At 29.7% G+C, this 26,961-nt stretch overlaps 1 protein-coding gene across 3 annotated transcripts in view; it reads right to left on the reverse strand.

The window, feature by feature from the left end:
* Window positions 1-4,972: 4,972 nt before the first annotated feature.
* The window catches only part of LOC143071521 (slit homolog 2 protein-like), a 79,490-nt gene continuing 57,501 nt past the window's right edge, over window positions 4,973-26,961 (reverse strand). For all 3 annotated transcript variants that reach the window (XM_076245877.1, XM_076245876.1, XM_076245875.1), the window contains 17 exons: window positions 25,409-25,480; window positions 23,355-23,426; window positions 21,678-21,841; window positions 21,222-21,281; window positions 20,028-20,157; window positions 19,514-19,582; window positions 19,091-19,162; window positions 18,442-18,513; window positions 18,093-18,164; window positions 17,395-17,558; window positions 16,395-16,611; window positions 15,335-15,474; window positions 14,852-14,945; window positions 10,517-10,794; window positions 9,775-10,254; window positions 9,187-9,387; window positions 4,973-8,567 (listed from right to left, as the gene is read on the reverse strand). In XM_076245877.1, coding sequence (XP_076101992.1) covers window positions 8,341-8,567; window positions 9,187-9,387; window positions 9,775-10,254; window positions 10,517-10,794; window positions 14,852-14,945; window positions 15,335-15,474; window positions 16,395-16,611; window positions 17,395-17,558; window positions 18,093-18,164; window positions 18,442-18,513; window positions 19,091-19,162; window positions 19,514-19,582; window positions 20,028-20,157; window positions 21,222-21,281; window positions 21,678-21,841; window positions 23,355-23,426; window positions 25,409-25,480 — 2,584 coding nt within the window. In that variant the 3' untranslated portion in view covers window positions 4,973-8,340. The remainder of the gene's footprint in view (window positions 8,568-9,186; window positions 9,388-9,774; window positions 10,255-10,516; window positions 10,795-14,851; window positions 14,946-15,334; window positions 15,475-16,394; window positions 16,612-17,394; window positions 17,559-18,092; window positions 18,165-18,441; window positions 18,514-19,090; window positions 19,163-19,513; window positions 19,583-20,027; window positions 20,158-21,221; window positions 21,282-21,677; window positions 21,842-23,354; window positions 23,427-25,408; window positions 25,481-26,961) is intronic.

Genomic DNA, 26,961 nt, shown 5'->3' on the forward strand with positions numbered 1-26,961 from the left:
ACCACAAAAGGAAGGTTGGGATTGATTTTGGGAGTTTTGGTCCCAATATTTTAGGAATTAGGGGCCAAAAAGGGCCCAAATATGCATTTTCTTGGTTTTCGCACTATAACTTTAGTTTAAGTGAATAGAAATCTATGAAATTTTGACACAAGGTTTATGACCACAAAAGGAAGGTTGGGATTGATTTTGGGAGTTTTGGTTCCAACAGTTTAGGAATTAAGGGCCAAAAAAGGGCCCAAATAAGCATTATTCTTGGTTTTCGCACAATAACTTTAGTATAAGTAAATAGAAATCTATGAAATTTAAATACAAGGTTTATGACCATAAAAGGAAGGTTGGGTTTGATTTTAAGAGTTTTGGTCCTAACAGTTTAGGAATAAGGGGCCCAAAGGGTCCAAAATTGAACTTTGTGTGATTTCATCAAAAATTGAATAATTGGGGTTCTTTGATATGCCGAATCTAACTATGTATGTAGATTCTTAATTTTTGGTCCCGTTTTCAAATTGGTCTACATTAAGGTCCAAAGGGTCCAAAATTAAACTTAGTTTGATTTTAACAAAAATTGAATCCTTGGGGTTCTTTGATATGCTGAATTTAAAAATGTACTTAGATTTTTAATTATTGGCCTAGTTTTCAAGTTGGTCGAAATGGGGGTCCAAAATTAAACTTTGTTTGATTTAATCAAAAGTTGAATAAATGGGTTCTTTGATATGCCAAATCTAACTGTGTATGTAGATTCTTAACTTTTGGTCCAGTTTTCAAATTGGTTTACATTAAGGTCCAAAGGGTCCAAAATTAAACTAAGTTTGATTTTAACAAAAATTAAATTCTTGGGCTTATTTGATATGCTTTATCTAAATATGTACTTTGATTTTTGATTATGGGCCCAGTTTTCAAGTTGGTCCAAATCAGGATTCCATATCAAGTATTGTGCAATAGCAAGAAATTTTCAATTGCACAGTATTGCACAATAGCAAGAAATATCTAATTGCACAATATTGTGCAATAGCAATTAATTTTCAATTGGAGTTATCTTTCTTTGTATAGAATAGTAGTTGATAATATATGTTGGAAATTTGCCAGACATGACTATGATGTCATTTTCTATTTTTATTTGCCAATAACTTTATGTAAATAACTTCATTGGAAATTTGCCAATATAAAATGTTGCTGATGAAGCTTTTTTTCCTTATCTTATCTAAAATGTTTTTAGATAATGTATGTTGGACATTTGCCAGACATGACTATGATGTCATTTTCTATTTTTATTTGCCAATAACTTTATGTAAATAACTTCCTTGGAAATTTGCCAGTATAAAATGTTGCTGATGAAGTTTTTTTTATTGTTTTATACAATAAACAATGTATATTCACTTTTACTACCAACCAATCTTTACCATTCAGTGATAACAAGCACTTTATTTTACATTTTAATATTTTATGATGTATTTAAAAGAGTAGTTATTGTTGCAAACTCCATTAGAAATTTGAATTGATATCAGTTTTGGAGAAAGGGAAACGGGGATGTGAAAAAAAAGGGGGGGGGGTTTAAATTTTTCTCATTTCAGATTTCATAAATAAAAAGAAAATTTCTTCAAACATTTTTTTGAGAGGATTAATATTCAACAGCATAGTGAATTGCTCAAAGGCAAAAAAAAACTTTTAAGTTCATTAGACCACATTCATTCTGTGTCAGAAACCTATGCTGTGTCAACTATTTAATTTTAGATTTAAAAAGTTTGAAGAAGAAATCTTTAATTGATTTGTAAAATCTTGACATTTGTTTTGTGTAAAAAAAACCCATGTAATGTCAAAAATTTGATCACAATCCAAATTCAGAGCTGTATCACGCTTGAATGTTTTGTCCATACTTGCCCCAACTGTTCAGGGTTCGACCTCTGCGGTCGTATAAAGCTGCGCCCTGCGGAGCACCTGGTTGTAATGTTAATTTCTCTCTTAATATGAGTAATAGGATAACTATATATGTTATATGCGTACCTTGCAAGGTCTTCATGCCCGTCACACAATTTTCAGTTGCCCTCGACCTCATTTCATGGATTACTGAACAAGGTTGAGTCCGTATCTTAGATACTTTAAGCAATAGGTCTAGTATATTTGGTGTATGGAAGGATTGTAATGTGTACATGTCCAACTGGCAGGTATGATCTGACGTTAACCTCATTTTCATAGTTAAGAGGTCAAAGATAAGTTTTTGTGTTTTGGTCGATATTACTAATACTTTAGGCAATAGGTTAACTATAGTTGGTGTATGGAAATATTTTTTATGTACGCATCAGTCTCTCAGGTTTTATTTGACCATTACCTTATTTTCATGGTTCATTGCTCAGTGTTTTTACGTTTTGTTCTGTTTTTCTATAAGCGATAGGTGTATTGAATGATTGTAAGGTGAACATGTATTACTGGTTTTGACCTCATTTTCTTGGATCACGTTAAGTTTTTGTGATACTTGTAGTAAAGCTTTATATTTAGAACTATCAACATAAAATTAATGGTTGGTAAAGAAGGTGAAACATTTCAGTGCATACACTCTTGTTTGAATATATTGAATGAACTTAAAATAATTGTCACATATTTCTCCAATGTTAATTAATGAACACTAGGACTTATATGTTGAAAGCTCAATAGTGATGAGTCACTTTGTGTGCCTGACAGATCTGTCAGACACCTTTTAGTTGAACCACAAATTTAAATGTTCAACAAAATAAAAATATATTTCCATGTTGCTCGACATGAATTTTTTCAGAACCGTAAGCCATCACATTTTAAGGTCTAGTTCAAAGTGTAAGACGTTCTTGTTTTAACATTGTTGAAATCAAATATGCGCTGAAGCTAAATCTAACAAAGAATTTCTATGACAGCTGTTGGTGAGATCAGCATATTATATAGTCATAATAATCACCACACTACTTTGCAATAAACTGTTGACACAGAAATATGTCTCGCTTATGTTATTTTGATAGAATAATGCAAATGCTGAAATTGATATGTCAATTAATAGTTTAACAAATGAATTATGTGAAACATTAAAAGTCGTCAATGAACCATGACTGAAGATGCAGAGCCAAATAATTTAATGGAAATGAGAAATCTCAATTATTCTTATACTGCATACCAAATATCATTGACCTACAACCAGTTGTTTACCAGAAACTGACCTAATCAAAAACTTTTACATTGTTCCATGGCTGCCAGTGTCTGAATCAGCACGCCTGTCACACTTTTTGCCTTGTTTTATATCAGTTAGATGGCCATATGCCAGGCCCTGTCATGGTCTAGTGACTTTGAATCAATAAGCAATATGGCTGTCCATCAGATCGTCTTTTTCTCAATTTCATGCCGATGGGCAAGACATATTTCTGTGAGATAAAATCTTCATGGGGGATTATCAGCACAAGAAGACATAATTGTGCCTGCCTACGGTCAAGAGCCTGTTATTCAGTGGTTGTTGTTGCTTAATGTCCATCATATTTGTTTTTTCATAAATTGTCTTGTTATAAATTATGCTGTAACTTTCTGGTTTGACCTCAAATTTACTTTTATCCGCTTCATGATAACTTTCATACTACACATCCTTATTTTTATGTTAATGCATCATTTAAGTATGTCAAAGGTGTACTTAATCTAATTATCTAGTTTTGAATGAGTATATATGTGCTTAAATGTATTTTTAATGCCTCTGAATACTTTTCAAGGTACTAGTATATAGTTTGTAATATTCAGTTTTCAAATTGTCAGGTCAACACCTTTATTTTGGATTATAATCCCCTAACTAGGTGCTCCACAGAGCACAGCTTTATACGACCGCAGAAGTCAAACTCTGAACAGTTGGGGAAAGTATGCACACAACATTCAAGCTTGATACAGCTCTGAATTTGGATTGTGATCAAATTTTTGACATACCTTTTAATATAGAAACTTTTCAAAAATTTGAGAAATTTTGAAAAAAGAAAGAAATGAATTCGAAACCCTTAAAAAAATTGGCACCACCCAAAACATTTTGAATCCCCCCTTGGAGCAATACCCAAAAACTCGATCCCAGGCTTTCCATTGAAGTATATGGAACCTTGTAGTACAATTTCAGAGAGACTAGAAAAATGCTTGTTTTTGGACTCTTTTTGGCCCTTAATTCCTAAACTTTGGCCCCATAACCACTAAAATGAATCCAAACCTTCTATTTGTGGTTTTAAACATTGTGGTACAATATCAGAGCAATTGAAATATTTATACACAAGTCATTATCCTGAAACTAGAAAAATGCTTGTTTTTGGCCCCTTTTCCTAAATGGTTGGAATCATCATTCCAAAAATCAATCCCAATGTTCCTTTTGTGGTATTTAACCTTCTGAAAAAATTAAATAAAGATCTATTGACTTAAACTTAAGTTATTGTCCCGAAACCAATGTGCTTCCGACCGATGACAACAACAACATACCATTATACGTTACCAAAATTTTGTTTGCGGTCTTATAAAAAGTGAGAATGGTCTGTTACAGTTATCATTTCCCATAGGATCATTCAGGCCAAGTTGACACCGGTCCTTCAAACAAGATAAACTACTCATGCAACATTCAGGCATACATGTATTAGTAGTGGGCCATTTTAAAATATACATATAAAATCAAACACACTAACAGTACTGAGGTGAGCAATAAAAAAAAAACAAGGACCTACTCTTGGTGCAGGATTTTTTGCTGAGTTAAAGACCCATTTGTGGCCTTAGGCTGTTGTCTTCTCTTTGGTCATGTTGTCTTCTTGACATATTCCCAATTTCCATTCTAAATTTTAAATGCGACATTATTGCTAATGAACCAAAAACATCCCAAAAAGCAATAGCTAATAATAAGAAACACTACAGGTCATTAAACAACACATGACCAATAGCAAAATCCATATATATTTAGCCAAGCTATATAAGGTTCCCAAGGGAAAGGGTAGGCAAAAGAAGCTAACAATTTATATAAATTTTGTGTTTACTTTTCATTTTGTATGCCAAACAATATTAACAACAATATCTTTTAATTTGCATATCATAAATATTCATAATCTAACAATAACTATTTAAGGATTTACATTTTACAAAGCTTTGAATTATTAGATACATCAGGCATAATCATACATTTATTTAATGCAATATCATTTTATACATCTTGAAAACAATTCTAAGGTATAAATGAATTTCTATAAAAGATTGAAAATAAAGTTTCAACTGTTGAACGTCATGGTGTATCTGAAAAACTAAGTAATCATATAAACAGTCAGGAAAAATAATGGACAACGTTAATCAACTACACGAAAAAATGTACTATTTTTTGTAAGTTTCATTGTATCAAAACTGATTTAGCATTAATATATTGCATTCTTGAAATCTAAATAAAAATTTGGCACAATACTTGAGATTCAGATAAACTTTTAAAAAAACATACTAAAATAAGTATTCTAAATCTTTGAAATATTTCAACATTTTTAAATACAAATTAGTGCATGTTAAAATATTAAAATATATAGCATTCATCAGGGAATTATCAATTAATTGTATAGAGTTCAAGAATAAGTATACTGATTGATCTCTATTTCACATTATACTAAAAAAAAAATAGGTACACAGCATAATGCATTCAAATTGCTGACTGTAATTTTTACTGTATTATAACATGGGCTGATTAGAAAAATTTGGATGGCAGAGTTATCTCCACTTTTAACATGCTACCTTTGGACTTACCATGAACACTTTATATTTATTGTCCAAAGGAATAAAAATCAAAAGCTTGGACTCATGAAGGATATTGTAACAAGCCAATATTTGAAATAAATATCTAATTATATTGTTAAAAAATAAAAAATAATAAAAGTATATTCCTGTATGATTGCATTTTATTTCAATCCGTCCACAGATATTAAAATCAAAATACATTCCTTTATGATTGCATTTCATTTCAATTCGTCCACCTGTGTTTGTTAATAAGATTTAACTCCCTTTAAGATTTCAATGCAAACTTTGAAAGCTACCTAGAATTTGATTGATTGATTGTTGCTTGTTTAACATTCAATGGCATTTGTTAGAATTTGCAATTGACATTAAAGTAAACAGGATTTATCAAAGATTTTCAAAGAAATTTAATTGTAAAAGACAAATGATATGAATTTATAAGCCCAACATACATAGATTCTTGTAACAACTTCCTTCCAGGGCAAAGTTTGGTAACAAGTTTTAATGATTTTTATAGGGAAAGATTTTCATTAACCAAGTCAATTAACAGAAAAAGGCCAAGGCAGCCATGGTTGTTAGAACATATACAAACACGTAACAGAATTTTGAAAGAAACTTGTATAAAGTATTCTGAAAGTGTTTTCTTCATTCTGATAATGATTTTTCAGAAGATCAACATATAAAATATTTTTGGAAGGATAATGATGAAAACTTAGTGATAGCAATAGCTTACATGGCATTTACCAAGGTCAGCTCAAATGAGAGAAAGAGATAGAAAAAAAAATGAAAGAATGTTTTTGTTAGCACTAAAGTTGGTACCAAAAGTCTTAAAGAAACAACTTTTTTTCAGACAATAAAAAAAGTACATTTGAATTCACAGAATCTGTGATTATACAGTTACACTTATCATAAAAAGAATTAGGTGACATACGTATAAATAAGCCACAAAAAGGACTGAGATGATCTGTTACATGGTAAAATTACAAAAACAATGATTATAAATACATCAGCAGTAGTTACATCATGAAGCATGACAGAAACATCTAAAAACAATACAACCTATTGAATGAGGTTTCATATTATCACAATAGTACAAAAGACCATACATGTGGAGTTCACATTTTATTCAGTTGAAAACCTATAATTTTCTTTCAAAATTTGGTAACTGGCTTGTTTAGCAAACCTAAAAGGCAAGTTACACTGACGATCTGAATTATTGATACCTAAAAGAGTACATAAAACAATGCTGTTTTTATATCAAGTCGTAGACTATATTAAGTTCTGTTAAGTGTTCTAATATAAGGTCATCAAAACATTTACCAATAACTTTTAAATTGATATGGTACTTTTACTAAGTCACTCTGTTTCTAACCAATAAGGTTAATTCAATTTGTTTCATAACTTTTCAAAGTTGAATCCCAATGTATCTCTTTTCGACCAGAAATCTGTGCAAATGTTGCATTTAATATTGTAATCTGTATAGAGGAAAGGGAACAGATGAACCTATAAAACAGTTTAATTTTGCTAAAGGATAAAAAAGACAATGAAAGCTTCATTATAAATCACAATAACATATAATATTCACATGTAATTACAACTATTTACATAGTGTATACTTTTAGAATTTTACAAATATAGACAACGAAATATACATTATAATAAATAAATACATGTTATACAATTGAAAATGATGCAATGTACATGTTTATCTCAAGTCAAACAGCAAGTTATTTTTTATATAAATTTCCAAAACTTCGAAATTTTGTCACTTGTTATATCCAAGTTCATCAACAAATCTTCCTCAATTTAGCATAATTGTGTATTCAAAAGTATAAACATGTAGAATAGTGAATTAACCTTATTCATATAGAATAAGGGCTTCTTTGTATTTAATGCCCATTTCATACAATTAAGGAGTTTAACTATCCATTGTATTTATCATTGAACTTAAACCAAGTCATGAAAACCTACAAGTAAATGTTTTGAAATTGGTACGATCGAGATTCATACTTTTGGGAAGTACAGCGTTTTGTATTTTAACATGAAGACTTGTTACTGTAATGAAATACAACATTTAACATATCCGTATACATTTGGTTAAACTGAGGTAGATTTTCATCACTATGGCCTGTCTATGTATGATAATGGTGGTATTTCTGCTGTAATGTTTGACATTCAGGGGTTACTTCCCTTTAATTTGACATTCAGGAGTTACTCCCCTTTAACATGTAAGTAACTACCTTTGATATAGGCAGCTAATCCCTGTTCAATACACATATATAAAAGCACAACAATTTACAGGAAATTGTTTACAACTTTGTGTCACAATAATAATAAAAATAAACAATAACAATAACAACAGCCATTTTGTTTGACTTGTAAACAAAAGTTTATTTCCATACCAATGAACAAATTATAAGGTTTCAGGTAAAACCTCATGACTTTAAAATGTGTCTTCATTCTGACATAACTTGTGTTCTTCTCTGATATGTTATACCTGGTCAAATCTATTCCAGAAACTTGAAATATTTGAAGGATCCGGCCCTCCTGCCCATCATCTGTCACAGTATGTCTTCTGCTGCAGTTTTATCTCAATATAAGATACACATATGGCTAACATTTTTTACATCCACACCTTCTAATTACAGGTAAGTTATGTACATATGATGAACCATTTTTACAATATAGTCTCACTTTCCGTGTTTTGATTTTTTTAGGTTTACAACAGTCTTTTCCACAAGATCCTTCACAAACTCGGAATTTTATTTTTGTCCGTGATTGACAGTTTGTTTTTGGATCAACATAAATATTTTTGAAAACTTTACGGGAACATGATGGCGCTGAAAATAAAAACAAACAGATTTTTTAATAAATACATCAATGAATAAATTTTTCAGCAAATAATAAGGACTTCAATTTTTAAAAGGAGAAGATGGAAATTTATGAAAAAATGCAAAAATTATTAATTTCATTGAAATATGAGTGAATTATTGATGTTGGCTAGTTATGAACTATAAAAGAAGTGCTTAGACATGCTGCAAAGTGGGCTGGACAAGGCTAAACACTTAATATATTATTAGCAAAAAGAACGTTAAATAATATTCATTATGTAACTACTTTGGATACATTTATTGTATCTTGGTTACAAATATTTGTGGTTTGAGGAAACTTGCATTTTCGTAGATATTTAATTTCGTGGTTTGAGGAAACTTGCATTTTCGTTAGATATTTAATTTCGTGGTTTCATATTTGTAGATATTTAATTTCATGGTTTTAACAAAGTCTGAATACATTTTTTAAGAAAATTTATAATTCCACAGTATTCCTTAATGGAATCCATATAATATTATTTAAGTTTAGACTGTTTAACCTATTCAATTTAAATCTAATTATTTGGGAATTCTCAAATAAGCCTGTTTTTTTATATAGCAGCATGTGACAAAAATACAATATGCTTACCAATATCACAGAATTTTCCCGAATATCCTCTCTTACATTTACACCTGTAACCACCTCTCTTTTTCCTTGGTTTACAATGTCCCTTTTTACACCGATTATTATGACAAACATCGACTTTACATCCTGGCATTACTTTGTGGTTATAAATAGATGCAGTGAAATCTAATACCTTCCCATTCACAGATACTTCTTGGAAACAACCTGAAAATGTATATCACATGGTTATCACATTGAAAAAAAAAAACATCCTAAATTCATTTATGCAGCAATTTTAAAACATCCTATGCAATTTTATCTCAAATATAAAAACCGATATGTCAAATAAACTATTATAAAAACCTCCGGATTAATTTGCACTTTTGGCTTTGAGAATTCTGTATATATATATATATATCCTCTCTGATTCCTTTAGTAGGAAATCTTCTGAAATAATTACTTCTTTAAATAAAAAAATATGATCTTTAAACTAAGTCTCATAGCATTAGAATTTGATACAAATTCTTGCTTATAGTTTGTTCTTTCATTGGTAAGCTGTCTCCCTTGATGTAAACCTTACATCTCCTTTTATTCATATCATGTTCTACTCACCTTTAAAACTTGCCAGATTACGTGTGTGGAATTTATCTTTTGCCGCTTGTCCTACATCTTGTGGCATTCCACCGAGGTAGACATCTTCATCGTGATTTAGAAAATCATTGTTCCCTTGGTTTATAACACTTTGTGGCTTCCCGTCATCAATCGTCATGGTAATATTACGTCTCTGTACCATTAATTGTATTTTATGAATCTTATCATCGTCAATGGTAACAAAACTGTAAATATAACTGTACATGGTGGAAGCATGATCGTCACCAGTGTAAAAACTTATTTTCACTCGACCACGGAACAATTCCACCGCTAAGTGAGGTTCATTTCCTGTGTAGAAGATAAGTCCAGACTTTGATTCTGTCTTCAGGGAAATGGTGATATTAACTTCCAACTGGAAATCTATCTTGGACATTTGAATATAAGAATCTTCTGCTTTGAATGTCACACTCTTTAATTTCTCACATTTTTTGCCTGAAAACCCTAAAAAAAAGAAGATAAAGATTTTAACATATGTACTGGTACCACAAAATTTAAATAATAATGAAAAAAATTCTTATAAAGATGATGCAGGCATTATCATATATACACGAATAAATAAATAAAAACCTTTCTGTTTTCTATAAAATCACAGATCTGTCAGTATGTAGATTAGTTTACGCAAATTTTCCTTCTGAATATATAAGATACATATCTCCATGCAGCAGGTATTTATCATTTGTCATTTAAATAATATAATATTTACCTGATACACATTCACAAGAGTATTCTCTATTGCCTTTCTGTGGATGACATACAGCATTGTTTTGACAGTCGTGGTGCTGACAGGGACCAGCAGCAGCATAGAACTGTTTCCTTGCTGGAGGTACGTCACAGTATTTACCAGTGTAACCTTTCGAACAGAGACAGTTATATGTTCCCACACCATCTATACATCGGCCTCCATTCTGACAGATGTGAGTTTTACAGTCATCAATGTTTACAGAACAATTTTTACCTGACCAGTCTTTTGTACATTGACATCTGAAATATACACATAGATTGTATTACCAGTGATCTGGGAACAGTATATCTAAAGGGAAATAAATCTGATATGATTTTCAGTTTAAAATTGATAAAATCTCGGATTCCCCGAGACTTTCCAAGATTTACAGATTTTGGTAGCGTCTGACTGAAAACTATCAGAACTGCTCAACAAATAAACCACATAACTCTAATCGTAAATAAATACAAGTTTTATCAATTTGTAGATATATTTTGTCATATAAAATTACCAAAATAAGTTTGATTTATTTGATGTGAAGAGTTTCATAATAGTTTGGAAATATGTAAATCATCGCGGCAATGGCCGCCATTTTTTTTATTACCTTGTTTGCATTCTGCACAATTATGTGATGAAATGCTTGTGATTTTAACAAATTTGAAGTAACAGAATACAAGTTTGATACACTAGCATCACTATAAAACTAGTTTGAATGACATTTTATTGATATTATCAGATGTTATAGGATAATAGCCAGTACATTTTTAACACATGTCCGTTTCTGTATCCTATCTTTATTTACTATGAAACAACAATAAAATTTACTATAATCAGGTAGTGTCAAGTCCTGTCAATATATATGTTCCTGCAGTGATACATTATAATTAAACATATTGTTTCCATGTATTAGTAAATTTGTATGTGATCCGTTTCTAATGTGTATTTCATGTAGTTCTGAAATACCCTTTTTCCAAAAAATAATAATATGTTTGTGCTAGTTTTTTTTTTCTCTTAAAATTTAATGGTTGATAGGATAATTTTTTTTCTAATTTTCACTTAAGCTCTGTTCCTTGGATTAAAGCTTTACAGGAACTTCTACAGTTTGCAATTTGTCAATGAACAAAATGATGATATTTAAGTCGTTTTCTGTGGTGTATTCAGATAAAATAAGCAAGGGTAATAGCACTTTATATATATGTAGATAAAGTTTATGTAGAAATCCTGTTTAACTTTAGGGTTGGTACTCAAAATAAGGGTTGATCAGGAAACCATTACACATAAGGGTATCTTATCTTTTGGACTGAACAGTCTTATTCACATTATGAATGAATACACATTGTAACAAATGTATTTTTTGTTTTACTTACCTATAATCATTGTATCAATATAATCATTGTAACACATGTATTTTTTGTTTTCCTTACCTATAATCATTGTAACACATGTATTTTTTGTTTTCCTTACCTATAATCATTGTAACACATGTATTTTTTGTTTTCCCTACCTATAATCATTGTAACATATTTTCCTTACCTAAAATCATTGTAACACATGTATTTTTTGTTTTCCTTACCTATAATCATTGTAACAAATGTAGTTTTTGTTTTACTTACCTATAATCATTGTAACAAATGTATTTTTTGTTTTACTTACCTATAATCATTACCTATAATCATTGTAACAAATGTATTTTTTGTTTTACTTACCTATAATCATTGTAACAAATGTATTTTTTGTTTTACTTACCTATAATCATTGTAAGGCCAATTAAAATTAATTAATAGATTTTCTTCCCCGCCCGCCCCTCTGAAATCTTCCCGCCCCGATTTTTTTTATTTTTGAAAAAATTACGATTTCCTGATTTCGTTCATTTCCGTTACCGGTAACCGTCGATAATTTCGTTTCATGTAAAACTTCCTGTTTCAAATTTCGGTTATCGTATTTCTTAGAGTATTCTTACTGAATGATTAAGTCGATATATTCTGCTGATCTATGATGACAACATCATTTACCGAGAATAGAGATTGATTTCGAGAAGGACGTGAAATATTCGGGTTACGAGTATTACGCTGTGTATCAGAAATGACACAAATGTTTGTGAGTAAAACACCTTGGATTTGTTTTATTTATACAATGACTTTGTGTCAAGAAATTTGGACTGTGAATGAAACTCAAAAGCGTATAAATCGTGGAACACATTTGACTGGAATAAAGAATTTGACATAAGCATGAACTTTTTAGATTGGTGTCAGACCGTATATTGAGTTCAGAAAATCAACAAATATACGCATTTTTAAGTTATTAATTTCTAGCAAACTCTTAGATTTAACTTTAGCCATGCCTTTCGATTATTTTGTAGAAAAACAGCAAACATCCTCTGTGCCAATACCCACGATAGAGTCATTAAACAACTTTTATGTTCTACATTGTATTAATTATATTTGCATCTTGCATATTTAAAAGGACCAACCCTATTATTTCAACACTGTTTGAGTTTTCATTTTATTCTGTACTTATCGTACTCGTGTTGCATACCAATGCACTTGCTTCATGTTATAAGGACAACAAAACATTGCTTAGAAAGCAAAATACACTTGATGTAGGTAGTCCAACTGAAAAGAGCATTTCTCCACATTTCTACTGTTTACTATAAAATAGGTTTCTAAAACAGCAATTACATGTAGAATAGTGGTTGCTATAAATCAGAGATATATATTTACGAATTTGAAAAAGCGGCACCAGCATATGGAGTATATTTGTCTCAATTGATACATTACTTTAGAGCTTAAGCTCAACGTACATTGATTTTGTTGAACAACGAATACTGCTTTCTCAAAAGTTGATAAGACAGGACTAAGAATCAATCAAATTAAGGTCATCGCTCAAGCAATTTTATGGTCGCCATCATGAGCTGATTAGCTATCATTACAAAAGTGTGTCAGAAATCATATCTCAGTGATATTTTTCCTCAGTCATAACAACCTTCCGTCATTACCGAACTGAACAAAGAAATAACATGACGGGTGCCGTATACAGTGCAGGAAATGCTTACCCTTCCAGAGCACCTGATTTCACACCTGGTTTTTAGTGGAGTTGTTGTTTCCTACTTATTATTTGTAACTGTTGATGTAAATGTCTTTTGGTTTCATGAGTCTTTGGTTACTCATTGGTTTTGATTGTTATTGTCTTACACACGATACCTTATGGATGTATTTACATGATATAAGCTTAGGATGTATTTACATGATATAAGCTTATTATTACACTTGCATATATGAATAACACGTGACAAGAAGGTTTCATATGAAATAAAATTTAAAAAATAAAATCCTCCCACCCGCCCCATTTTTTTCAAAAATTTGGATGAAAATCTACTAATTAATTTTAGTTGGCCTAACACATGAATTTTTTGTTTTACTTACCTATAATCATTGTAACACATGTATTTTTGGTTTTCCTTACCTATAATCATTGTAACAAATGTATTTTTTGTTTTACTTACCTATAATCATTACCTATAATCATTGTAACAAATGTATTTTTTTGTTTTACTTACCTATAATCATTGTAACAAATGTATTTTTTGTTTTACTTACCTATAATCATTGTAACACATGTATTTTTTGTTTTACTTACCTATAATCATTGTAACACATGTATTTTTTTGTTTTCCTTACCTATAATCATTGTAACACATGTATTTTTTGTTTTCCTTACCTATAATCATTGTAACACATGTATTTTTTGTTTTCCTTACCTATAATCATTGTAACACATGTATTTTTTGTTTTCCTTACCTATAATCATTGTAACATGTATTTTTTGTTTTCCTTACCTATAATCATTGTAACACATGTATTTTTGATTTTCCTTACCTATAATCATTGTAACACATGTATTTTTGGTTTTCCTAACCTATAATCATTGTAACACATGTATTTTTGTTTTCCTTTATTCCTATAATCATTGTAAAACATGTATTTTTGGTTTTCCTTACCTATAATCATTGTAACACATGTATTTTTTGTTTTCCTTACCTATAATCATTGTAACACATGTATTTTTGGTTTTCCTTACCTATAATCATTGTAACACATGTATTTTTGGTTTTACTTACCTATTATCATTGTAACACATGTATTTTTAGTTTTACTTACCTATAATCATTGTAACACATGTATTTTTAGTTTTACTTACCTATAATCATTGTAACACATGTATTTTTTGTTTTACTTACCTATAATCATTGTAACACATGTAATTTTAGTTTTACTTACCTCTAATCATTGTAACACTTTTTTTGTTTGTTTTACTTACCTATAATCATTGTCTGTGCTGATACATTTGGCTCCGTTTTGACAAAAGTTGTAAACACCTTGACAGAAAGGAATCTTGGATTCACAGTGTTTACCTAAAAAAACATTCTCATACGTTAAAAACAATGTACTCACAAAAAAAATTAAACTTTAAAGTTATATTATTATGAAAATGGCCAAAAGCTCTGAGAATTAGAATCAGATATTGTTTAAAAGTTTTTATTTCAAATGGTATTTAATCAGTTAAATCATAATGATACAACAAATGGAAGTTTTTAACAACCTTTTCATAATCATCATAATGATGACATACATGAGAGAGAGCCTTTTATAGCTGAGTATGTGGTTTGGGTTTTACTCATTGTTGAGGGCAGTAGGGTGACCTATAGATGTCAATTTCTGTATCATTTGGTCTCTTGTGGAGAGTTGTCTCACTTTAATGGTAATCATACCACATCTTCTTATTCTTATAAAAAAGACTAACCATTAAATCCCATGGCACATTTACATGTATATGTCTGTATTCCATCAACACATGTGGCATTATTCTGACATCTGTGTTGAACACAGTCGTTTATATTTTCTTCACACCTCTCTCCTCGAAAACCATTAGGACAGGCACACCTACAACAGTTTTTTTAATTAAATCTTTTTTCTCATAATAATGATTAAGAATATTGTTCAATTAATCTGCATCTAAATTAAAGATAAACCGAAAAGTGGTTTCTAAATAATCTGAATTACTGTTGCATTTTATTATACAATGCAGTATGCTTTTATAAAATGTGGTTTCATACAATGTAGTGTTTTGTTATACTGTGAATTCATTTATTTTTGTGGGTACCAATTTTCGTGAATTGAGGAAAACTTGAATATTTCTGGATATTTAATTTCGTTGTTTTGGCAAAGTCTGCATACATTCCTTTAGAAAATTTGTAATTTGTTGAACATTTAAATTTGTGGTTTCCCTGTACCCATGAAATCCACGAAAATTAGTATCCAACGAATATTAATGAATCCACAGTAAATATAGTTTTTTTATTATACAATGAAGAATTTTATATACACTTTATTATATACATATACCTGAAGTAGATGTTTTTTTATGTGACATGACGTCATACAGATAAGAAGGTTTGACATGATGTCATACAGATTTTGATAAAGCTTTTGCAACAGTGATTGCAGTCGGTGACGTGATGTCATACAGATTAAAGGTGTGATAAAGCTTTTGCAACCGTGCTGATATCGATATCATCACGGGTGGCTGATATCGATATCATCACGGGTGGCTGATAAGGCACGCTTGCCATTGATTGTATTACACATACAATTTATCTGTATTTACTACTAAGTATATAATAAAGTTTTTTTATTATACAATGAAGAATTTTATTATACAATGTAATATTTTGTTATACAGTGAAGAATTTTATCATACAATGAAGAATTTTATCATACAATGTAATATTTTGTTATACAGTGAAGTAAAACCATGTTAATTAATAATGACATTGTTATCCATTACAACCTCCCTGACTTACTGAAATCTTCCATGATGTAACACACTACACTCTCCATTATTCACACAAGGATTACCAAAACAAGCATTGATTTCATTTTGACATGTGTTGCCATAGTAACCAGGTGTACACTGACAAGTAAAGTTCTTGAAGTCTTGAAGTTGACAGGTGCCATCATGAAGACAGGGATTCTTGTGGCAGGCATTACATTTACTGAGGAGTCCAGAATCTTCTTTTGCTGCAGATAAATACTACAGAAATCAACACCAAAAGTTTACAAATGGAAAATATTGTATAAATCTTACAAAGACAGACACTTCTTCTTTTTAATAATTTTCAACCTCTCATTATCAACATTGAATATGTGCTACTTTTTACTGTTTCATTACAATGCAGTGGATAGGTTTGTCCAAGGAGGTTGTAATCTCATATGTATCCTCCTTTTTTTGACAAACTGATTTGCAAAATAAAACTTTTAATCATCAACAATTTTTTTTATATAAGATACTTCTATGTGAAATTATAAGTCTTACTTTATAGTTAAGGGGGATCGTGGGTATAAATATATTTTGTTATAAAGTAGGATTTAGCTAATTTTTTTTCTATAAATGACCTTTATCATATACATGAACTAATAGGAGAAATAGAGGTAATATCGAAATAAAAAAAGAACTTAATTACAGAAATTGCTTAAATTTTACAATTGCTTAGTTTAAGTACAGCTTATTTGAAAAAAAAATAAAAAATATAGGTCACTGATGAGTTAAAAGAGATATATCAATTATAATGCCAAAACAAGAGGCTTTTTGCTCTAAAGGGAGATAATTTGGAGCTTTTTCAATGATATAAACATTTTAAAAGTCATGTGGGGCCAAAACAAATTGATTTTATTGGTTGATTTTTTTACCATATCATAAAGTAACAACTAATAGTGAGATTACTAATATGTGTAAAATTTTTGCTGAAATTTTTATACCCTTGAGCCTCCTGAATTAGCTGTTTCTTATGTAAGAACACTTACTATTACACTGGAATGCTGTAGAATCTGTGGTCAATATAAGTTTATTGGTCATCTGTAGAGGTCCAGCACAGGAGGCTATACCTGACTCTACGTAGTCTTTCTTGATATAATCTGACAACCATTTCAAATTACAGTCACAGTAGAAAGGGTTTCCTCCTAAAGCTCTAAATGATAAAGTAAGAATTACAGTCACAGTAGAAAGGGTTTCCTCCTAAAGCTCTAAATGATAAAATAAGAAAACATTAATGTAGATATATGTATGTGTGGCAAAAAAACATAGACTTTGGACAATTTAAAGCTTGAAATAGGGTTAAGACATTTGTCTATTATAATTAAAGATCTTTAATAAACCTCTAGATTTTTTTTCTTGTTTTATAATTTTGTTTAGTTGCTGTTCCTTGACTTTATACCCAATATTCATATTCTTTTTTGTATCTTAATGTGTTATAAAATTAAGAAAAAAAAATGTGTATTTTGTTGGTGTTGTACAATATAATATTGATGTCAAATAATCTTTTTATTCTATAAAGTGTTTGTAATATTAACTTTGGTGTGTATGTTTTTTTCATAAATGTAAGAAGCCTTGTCCAGTTTACAAGTGGGATGTCAAGTATTCAGTAATGTTTCCACATTAAACTCTAAATGTTACAAAGCATAAATCAATTACAACATAAGATAAAATATTTCACTATACTTACAAATGAGTGAGAGAAATGAGATCTTTGAAGGCTCCATATGGAATGGTGGAGAAATTATTACCATGTAATGACCTGAAAAAGACAGTATTCATGGTTTAAGAATAGTCATGCAATTTTTATCTTTTATGTAATTTTAAAAATACAAACAAAAATTGCTGTTGTGAACTCAAATGCATATATAAAAAATAAGGCTCAATATGTGGATTCCCTAATCTAATACAATTTATTCATCTCTCATTAGTGTATCCACAGAAAACATCACCAGGAAAATAAGTTTTATTAAATTATTCAAGAGTTACATGTTTTGTTTTTGTTTTTTATTTTCATAAAAAAATGTGTTTATACTTACAGAACTCTAAGTCTTTTGAGGGAGGATAAAGTTGTGTCTGCCATACATTCTAAATGGTTATAACTCAATATTCTGTAACAAATAATATATTTTTGGTTATGTACGGTTTGAAAATTCAATGGCATCAGAAATAGATATGTGAGGTCAATGCTGATGCCACTTTCTGCATCTTTAAATTGTTAGATTTATAAGTATGTTCAAAGTAAACTAAACCTAATGTCAATTCAATATCATAGTGAATTTGTTTGATTTGAAAGCATGGAAGAGTTGAATTTACATATGCAAGTATCTGCTGGCCAATGAGTGACAGGGGTATCAAACGAAACAAGAAAACCACAAAAAGCAACAGTTTGAAGAGCTCCCATCTTTAGTATATAACATCAACTTTTTTTTAGATAGAGATATACTTCAGAAACTACTCTTTTTAAACAAAAATAAAGACATTGTTGTTGTTGACAAGAAGCATTACTTGTACTGATTTATTTATCATGTAGATTTATCTCATTTTGTTTTTTATGTTGTACAATGTATTGTTTTTGTATATAAATATTTACCAATGATGGATCGTTTAGGTTTTTTTTCATATTTTTGTTTGTGTGTGACATGAATTATGAATGACATGAAATCCTTACTGTCACTATATACTTACAATGCTGTTAATTGGGTACAGTTACTGAAGATATTCTCAGGCAAGGTTACCAGTAGATTGTTACTCAGATCTCTGTAAATAGAACCAGTCAAAATCATAAAAAAAAGTACATTATATATTGTATAGCCAAGTTCACTGCATTTTTTCCCATTCATAAACCAAACGACATCTTTTTCATAGAACCAGTAAAAATCACAATAAAACTACATTATTCATTGTACAGCCAAATCATAAACGAAACAACATTTTTTTCATTTATTCAACACCTATGGCAATTACGATTAAGAAAAAAAAAAAGAAATTAAACATTCAATTTAACTTCACTTATTTGCTAATTGGCTTTAAAGAAAGAACTAAAATTGATAGAGGTTAAAAGACAAAAACAAAAATGATAACTGAAAAAAACTGTAAATCAGTACTTACAGTCTTCTGAGGTTTGTCAGTGACCCTATTTCTGTAGTCAGGTGAGTTATCTTGTTTACATCTAAGTATCTGTAGGAAAAAACAGAAACCATAAATGTTTTTACAGTAACACTTTTGAAATACAAAGTTTATAAAACATATTACGTCTGCAAATCAGCTTATTTGTAAAAAAACAACTTGAAAGAGTTAAGATCATGTAAACTTTACATCCATCTGTACAATCAGTACATAAGTTGTAAAACAGAATCATGCATTCTCTAGAGAAATACAGTTTAAAAATCTATGAAAAGAATGCTTCTTAAAACCCATAAAACCAAATCAAATTCTTTAGCACCACATATAAAGAGTAAATAATTTGAAATTTGAAAAAGGCAGTGATCTTTAATTGCTAATTGGTAATCAATTTTTGAATAACAACTTGTCTAATTCCATCAAGTGGTTTCAAATAAGAAGACGTTTTACAACAAACTAATAACTTAGCTAAAGTTCATTTTTTATTTCAGAATGAACTTACAGTTCTGTCGTATCTTGTGGTATACCACTTGGAATAGTACTAAGGTTCTTTCTGCTACATCTAACCACAGTACCAGTGCAAGTACAGCTAGGTGGACAGAAGGCTCTAGGGTGACAACTGTCAACGGACTCTACAAATATTAAAGTACATTTAACAATAACTGTATTGTTGCACTTAAAAGAAAACAATTCTATTGTAAGGTGGCAGTTGTGATCTTGTAGTACAAATCAAAAAACAGAAATGTGTGTCTATTGGACCATGAAAACTTGTATGTTACTTTCCAAAAACTACTGAGAGAAATAGCTGCAGCAGATGCTGTTTAGAAAAGTAAAAACAACATAAGTGTTTCAAGAGTCAACTAAAAAGGTTGATAATGTTATATCTTTCAAAAACAAAGTTTAAGTGATTTACAATGATTTTAACAGGAAACATTTGAAAATGGTCTTTTTAATTCAAGGATCTTCTACAAGCAGGTGTTAATGAACTTTTGAAGGATCACTTATCTTACCCAGCAATTAACCATTAACAAAAACTGTATGATAACTACATACAAAATAACATGCTAATATAACAATAATCATTATGGATACTTTAATTACTCTGTCTAATAGCTTTACTCAATGAAGGTTTACAAATGGACCATTGCACTGCTTAATAACAGACTGCAACAACAAGCTTCATCTATACAGTTTATAGGTGTGACAATAAATCTCAGATAAATGGAGATTTAATGACAGAATTCAGTTTAGTACCACATTTCTGCTAGTTTTTGCACATGCTACTTGTAAGTAAATAGAAAGTACAGCTATAACCCTACAACAGCTGGATATACACCCATTCTTAAATACAATGGTTCAACATAGGGTTAAAACATTTTATTGCCTCATTTCAGAAGGGTTAATGCTTCAGTTTTTAACTCTGCAATCAAATTATATTACTGTGCTTAAAGATATATAGAAATGACCTCTCCCCAGAGAATCGGATTAACATATGTATGGTTGTATAAAACATTTAGACAATAGATATAAGAAAATGTGGTATGAGTACCAATGAGACAACTCTCCATCCAAGCCACAATTTATAAAAGTAAACCCTTATAGGTAAAACTACGGTCTTTAACACAGAGCCTTTGCTCACACCGAACAGCAAGCTATAAAGGTCCCCCAAAATGACATGTGTAAGACAATAACTTACCAAGAGGACCATCACTACAGCAGGGAGGTATACCAATATTACAGCCTCTATCACTACTCTCTGTAATAAATGTGAGACATTTTACATTTAAAACACATTATATGTTACTATAATTAGTCTACAGCATTGACCATGCTCTATAATTACCATCATGAAAAAGAAGGAATTGCAATGGATAAAATATAGATACAAGAAATGGGCAAATTATATGTTATAAATCGATGCATTTTTTTACCTTGTTTGAAGAATTCATTTTGATTTTAGAGGCATAAATTTTCATCTTAACAACGATTTGTTTAACTTATGTACAAAATATATAAATTTTATATAATGTGGCTAGCAACTGTTATTAAATACAAATTCAGAAAATGTCATGTAAAACTTAACACTCGTAACACACAATAAATATATGATCGAATTTAGTCTTTCAAATGATGATAGGTTAAATTTACTAACCTTCACAAATAAAGTCTTTGGCCTTGAGATCTGTGATAGCTGAGTCCTTAAACTGATGAGGGGCATTACAAGTTGGGTTACCAGTTATAATGTTCCTCATACTCAACCACTCAGGTAACCAGCCAAGGTGACAATTACAGTTGAAGGGGTTACCTTCAACATTCCTGAAAACAAAACACAAGGTTTAGGTATTTGTACCAAAATAAACCACAGCAGATTGTGAAAAAAACACCTAAAGGACCTTAGTTTAATAATGTAGCTTAAGAATAAATATTTCAGTATACATTTACCAGTACTGCCTTCAAATGAAAAGAATTCATTCTACATGTTGATTTCACATGTAGGACTTAAGTGGCAATATGATAGATTATATGAATATGATCCAGTATTTCAGAGAAATGACGAGGACAGACTTTTGTGTTAGGAGGGGTATTGTAATACAATTGATTTAAGTATGCAGAGAATACTTATGGTCATACAATGGCATGTATCTCCTTAGAAATCACATTTTCTTATTTTTGACAATATGATTTCTGGAAATTGATTCCAAAACATATGCACTGCAATAAATATAAGAATTTCATAGAAACTGACCACTATTTTTAATGTCACAACAATGTGTTGGAACTGCTTAAACAAAGTAATATCAAGGTTACCAATTGATAAACAAGTAAAATCCATTTATCAAATATTTGTAAATCTGTAATAGTAGTTCAAACAGATAATAAAACGAAAGTTCAGATTTTCATGTAATTTATAAAGTTAGAAATAACACCATTCTACTAGTGCAGAGTAACCTGTTTCCATACTAGACATTCCATTGTTACTGGGACCTTATGCTTTAGAGAGATTTCAATGATATCCCCTGTATGTAACTTCAATGACTTTCAAAGGTACAAATAAAATAGGCAGTACTTAAGTCTAAATTGTGAAGAATGAAATAAGTTTTTGTATTACACAATCTAACTTTACATGTTATTGATAAGGTGACACTTTATCACAATAACAGTAACACTTTCATACACTTAATTCATCCTGATTAACTTTGATTAATTATGTATTTAAACATTTTGATAAATGCGAAGTATTTAAGTATTTCTTTGTAAAGAAAAAGATGAACTGGTCTAGACATTTAAGTATCTATTTATTGACTGATTAATGGACTTAATAAAAATCTGAATTGAAAGTCCTTGAAGTATATCTCAGGACACCTGGTATTCAATAAAATTCATTGACATATTGAATGGATTCTAAATTATTTATAGAATTCACTAACAGCCAATCAAATCAAAGAGTTAAAACGCTCAAAACATAAAGTTTTAATTCTTGGTCACAGTATAAGTATCCATATTCAATAATGTCTTGTGAAGAATTGAGGGGTTTCTATAGGTTACCCAAAAAGGAAATATTCCAATTACTATGACTTGATATTTATAAGTCCAAAGCAAAAAATTTAAAATCCCACCTAACAATGTTTTTCCTTGAAAAATAACCACAAATATTTACATCCATAAACATAAACTAAATTCTCAAAGTATTTGATATATATCTAATATCAATCATGTTTAAATGTCACATTCTACACTATATGCAAATCTTGCAAAGAAAGCATGAACAGGCCTACTGCATAGTTCATTTTAAAAGTATACTAGATAAAAAGACAAAGAGAAAACTTACAAACGTGCTAAATAATGTTGTTTATCAAACGCACCCTCCATCACACATCTGATCTGATTATTAAATAATGACCTGAAAATAAAGAAAGTTTAGTTTTTAATATAGTAAATAATTATAATGAACATAAACTATTTTATAAATAAGATAACTATATGGTGATATCTTTACAAGCAAACACATCTGAAGTTAAAAAAATGCACTGCATTCTTGGATATTACAAGTGTATTTTTATCTGATAAAATTTCCTCTTGACCTTAATAATATGTAATCAAACTGAAGAAACAATAATATAAGTTCTTGATATAACATTTATGCTTAAATAAATAAGCAATGATTTTGCCTTCAGAAAACTAGCAAATATATTTCTTGGCCTCATCAGTAACATAAACACTAAACAGACAGTAGAACTATGCTATAGCCTCCAGAAAACATTAAAGATTATTAATTTGAATAAAAGATAGATTTATCTTGATACATCAGTAACAACAGCCAGAACATTTATACTGCTTTATATGCAGATAATTATCTAATTCTTCTGTAGCTGCTTCTGATAAATCGAATACAAATATTTCATCTTCACTTTAATACAGAAACATAACATCATCACTTTCATACAGCTTTTAAATGTAGTACCTTAATGTATATATCACCCAAAACTTGTTATTATGCTACATTATTACTACATGTTATTTCATTAGCTACCAAATCATATTTCTATTCTTACATAATATATGACATGTATCGATCAACATTGAAATAAAGTTCATCACGATATCCTAATCAATAATTATGATATAACAAAATATTGTAAAAAAACATTTTAATCCCAAAGTCTTCACATATTTTTAAACAAAGCAAAAAAGTATTTCTTGGAAATAAGCAGCAATCCTAACCACATTTATAAAAGAAAAAAGGCACCATCAAAACTGATAATGTTTATAAGCATCAAAACAGACTGCACACAAGGAAAAGTATATATATGAATGAAACTTTAAAGCTTGACAACAGTAAAACCAATCAAAAAGGCCAAACTTTCACAACTCTTTATCTGAAATCTTTCTGTTATCAAAATATTTGTCCTTAGCAAAATGTCATGGAGTAGGTATATGCCTATTTTAGCAGACTTTATAATACCTTCCGTACTCATACTCAAAATCAATCCTGCATGTTTTTCCCATATTTATAATAAAACAAGCTACCATTTAAAAAAGTAATGTACTTCTATTTATTCCTTAATGTTAGGAGAAATTTATGAGATATGTTAAAGCTTACTTAACTGTAAACACTTATACGCATTTCATACTTTGATGTATTTTGTATAATAGCTATAAATTTTAAAAGATTTAACAAAATCATTTACAGTTTATAGGAAAGAATTTATCAGCTATTATCAAATTTAATATCAGCTGGAAATAGCTTTATGTTATCATTTTAAAGTAACAGTTAATCCATTTACTTTGCAATACATAATTCCTGTAAAAGATTCTGGAAATATGTAACATTCCTCATGAAGGAAATAATTATAAGCATTAGCAGTATGTTAAAATAAAAGAACATTATATATTCTTCCTTTGATTTTATTTAGATACACTTAAATATAGTTGAAATGATACTGATCTTGCTCTCTAGTATAGTATTTAGTTTTATCATAATTTGTACTATGATGTCATCAAACGTAATTGAATATGCTGCATTTATCATGCTTTAAAATAAACCATTAGTTAAAATATCTGAAAATCTCCCCCTCCTTAAATATTGAAATCTATCCTTTTCAAATTATCATAATATCTTTGTACATGTATACATTACATACACCCTATCATCCTAACATCCTTATAGGTGTATCTAAAACATAAATGATGTACTGGTATTTTTTCCAAAATAGTTGATAAAGACATTTGATAAGAAATAGGACCATTGATTAAGAGGGATTCCACTTTTATCAATTATTCAATTTTTTAACATAGACCTATATATATGACAAGCTGTCCCGCACTTCCCCCCTTTATCCCTAAACTTCACCCTCTGATCTAAGGGTAACATTGTATACTTACAGGTGACGGAGATTTGGCATCTCTGAGAATGTTGTATTACTTATACATGTTATCTGGTTCTTGTCTAATGAACTGTAAAAGAAAATATTTAAAATTAAACTAAAACACTTCATTAATGAAACAAAAGTTAGATTTAAGACTTCTCAATTGATTATTTTACATTTTATCTTATCGGGGCCTTTAAAGCTGCCTATATGGAATAGGATTTTTCTCTTTTTAGAAGGCCGTAAAGTGGCCTTTTATTGCTTACCGGTACATCCAATTTATTTAAACTCTATTCTCTGGTGGGAAGTTGTCTCATTGTCAAATATACCAAAAAAAATTATTTCTATATAGGTCATAATTGACAATTCTGTTGTCTTTTGGTGCTTCGTGTCATTTTTATTGATGTCTCATCAATATTTACCTAGTTTTTACTTATAAATAACAAACATTATATTTAGGCAAAAACATTTTGTCTTATTCTACTGCAAAATCAGCAATATGTTTTGATCTGTATCCAGACTACCAATAAACAGCAACCTGATTTATGATAAGTTTGATAAGAACTTATAATAATAATAATAAAGAGGTCCTTGATTTTGGCAATAGATTTGGTATCAAATCACTAGATTACTGAAGATCCTGGCATTGTCTAACAATAATTTTGGCAATGATTATAATAACAATGAGGAAATAGCTGTCAATAGTTTCCATATTAATCTGATCTATATGTCTAGGTTAATATGTAGGAGTAACATTGATAGAAAACAAAGTCATTTTGATTCACAATAGATAAGTCACATGCAATCTATTTTTGAATTCTGTGGTAAATTTTCAGTTTTATTTGATTTTATCAAATGATGATGTTTCTGTCAAACATCAATAACATTGCTACACTACTGTTGTTTTCTAAATCTTTTCTAATCAGTTGACATTCTATAGAAAGTTTCAATTTATAAATGATGCATAAGAATTAAAATGTGATTTTATAGATACATTTTTAAATGTCTAGTTAATGAATGGTCCTGAATGAGCTTGGGTAACTAGAATTTACTTTGTATCAAAATTTTGTTATATATGCTGAAGCAAAATTAAAGACAAGAGTGCACACACTGAAATGTCTCGCCTTCTTTACTAATCATTGATATTATGTTGATAGTCCTAAGTATAAAGCATTATTACAACTGTCACATAAACTTAACATTAAACAAGATAGTTAAACAAAGACCAATGAACCATGAAAATGAGGTCAAGGTCAGATGAACCATGCCAGGCAGACATGTACAGCTAACAATGCTTCCATACAACAAATATAGTTGACCTATTACTTATAGTTTAAGAAAAATAGACGAAAACACAAAAACTTAACACTGTCCAATGAACCGTGCAATTGAGGTCATGGTCAAATAAAACCTGCGGGACTGACGTATAGATCATAATATATTTCCATACACCAAATATAGTTGACCTTTGGCATATAATATTAGATAAAAAGATCAAAACTTAAAAACTTAACTTTGACCACTGAACCATGAAAATGAGGTCAAGGTCACATGACATCTGCCCGCTAG

The sequence above is a fragment of the Mytilus galloprovincialis genome, chromosome 4 (assembly GCF_965363235.1).
Source record: "Mytilus galloprovincialis chromosome 4, xbMytGall1.hap1.1, whole genome shotgun sequence".
NCBI lineage: Eukaryota > Metazoa > Mollusca > Bivalvia > Mytilida > Mytilidae > Mytilus > Mytilus galloprovincialis.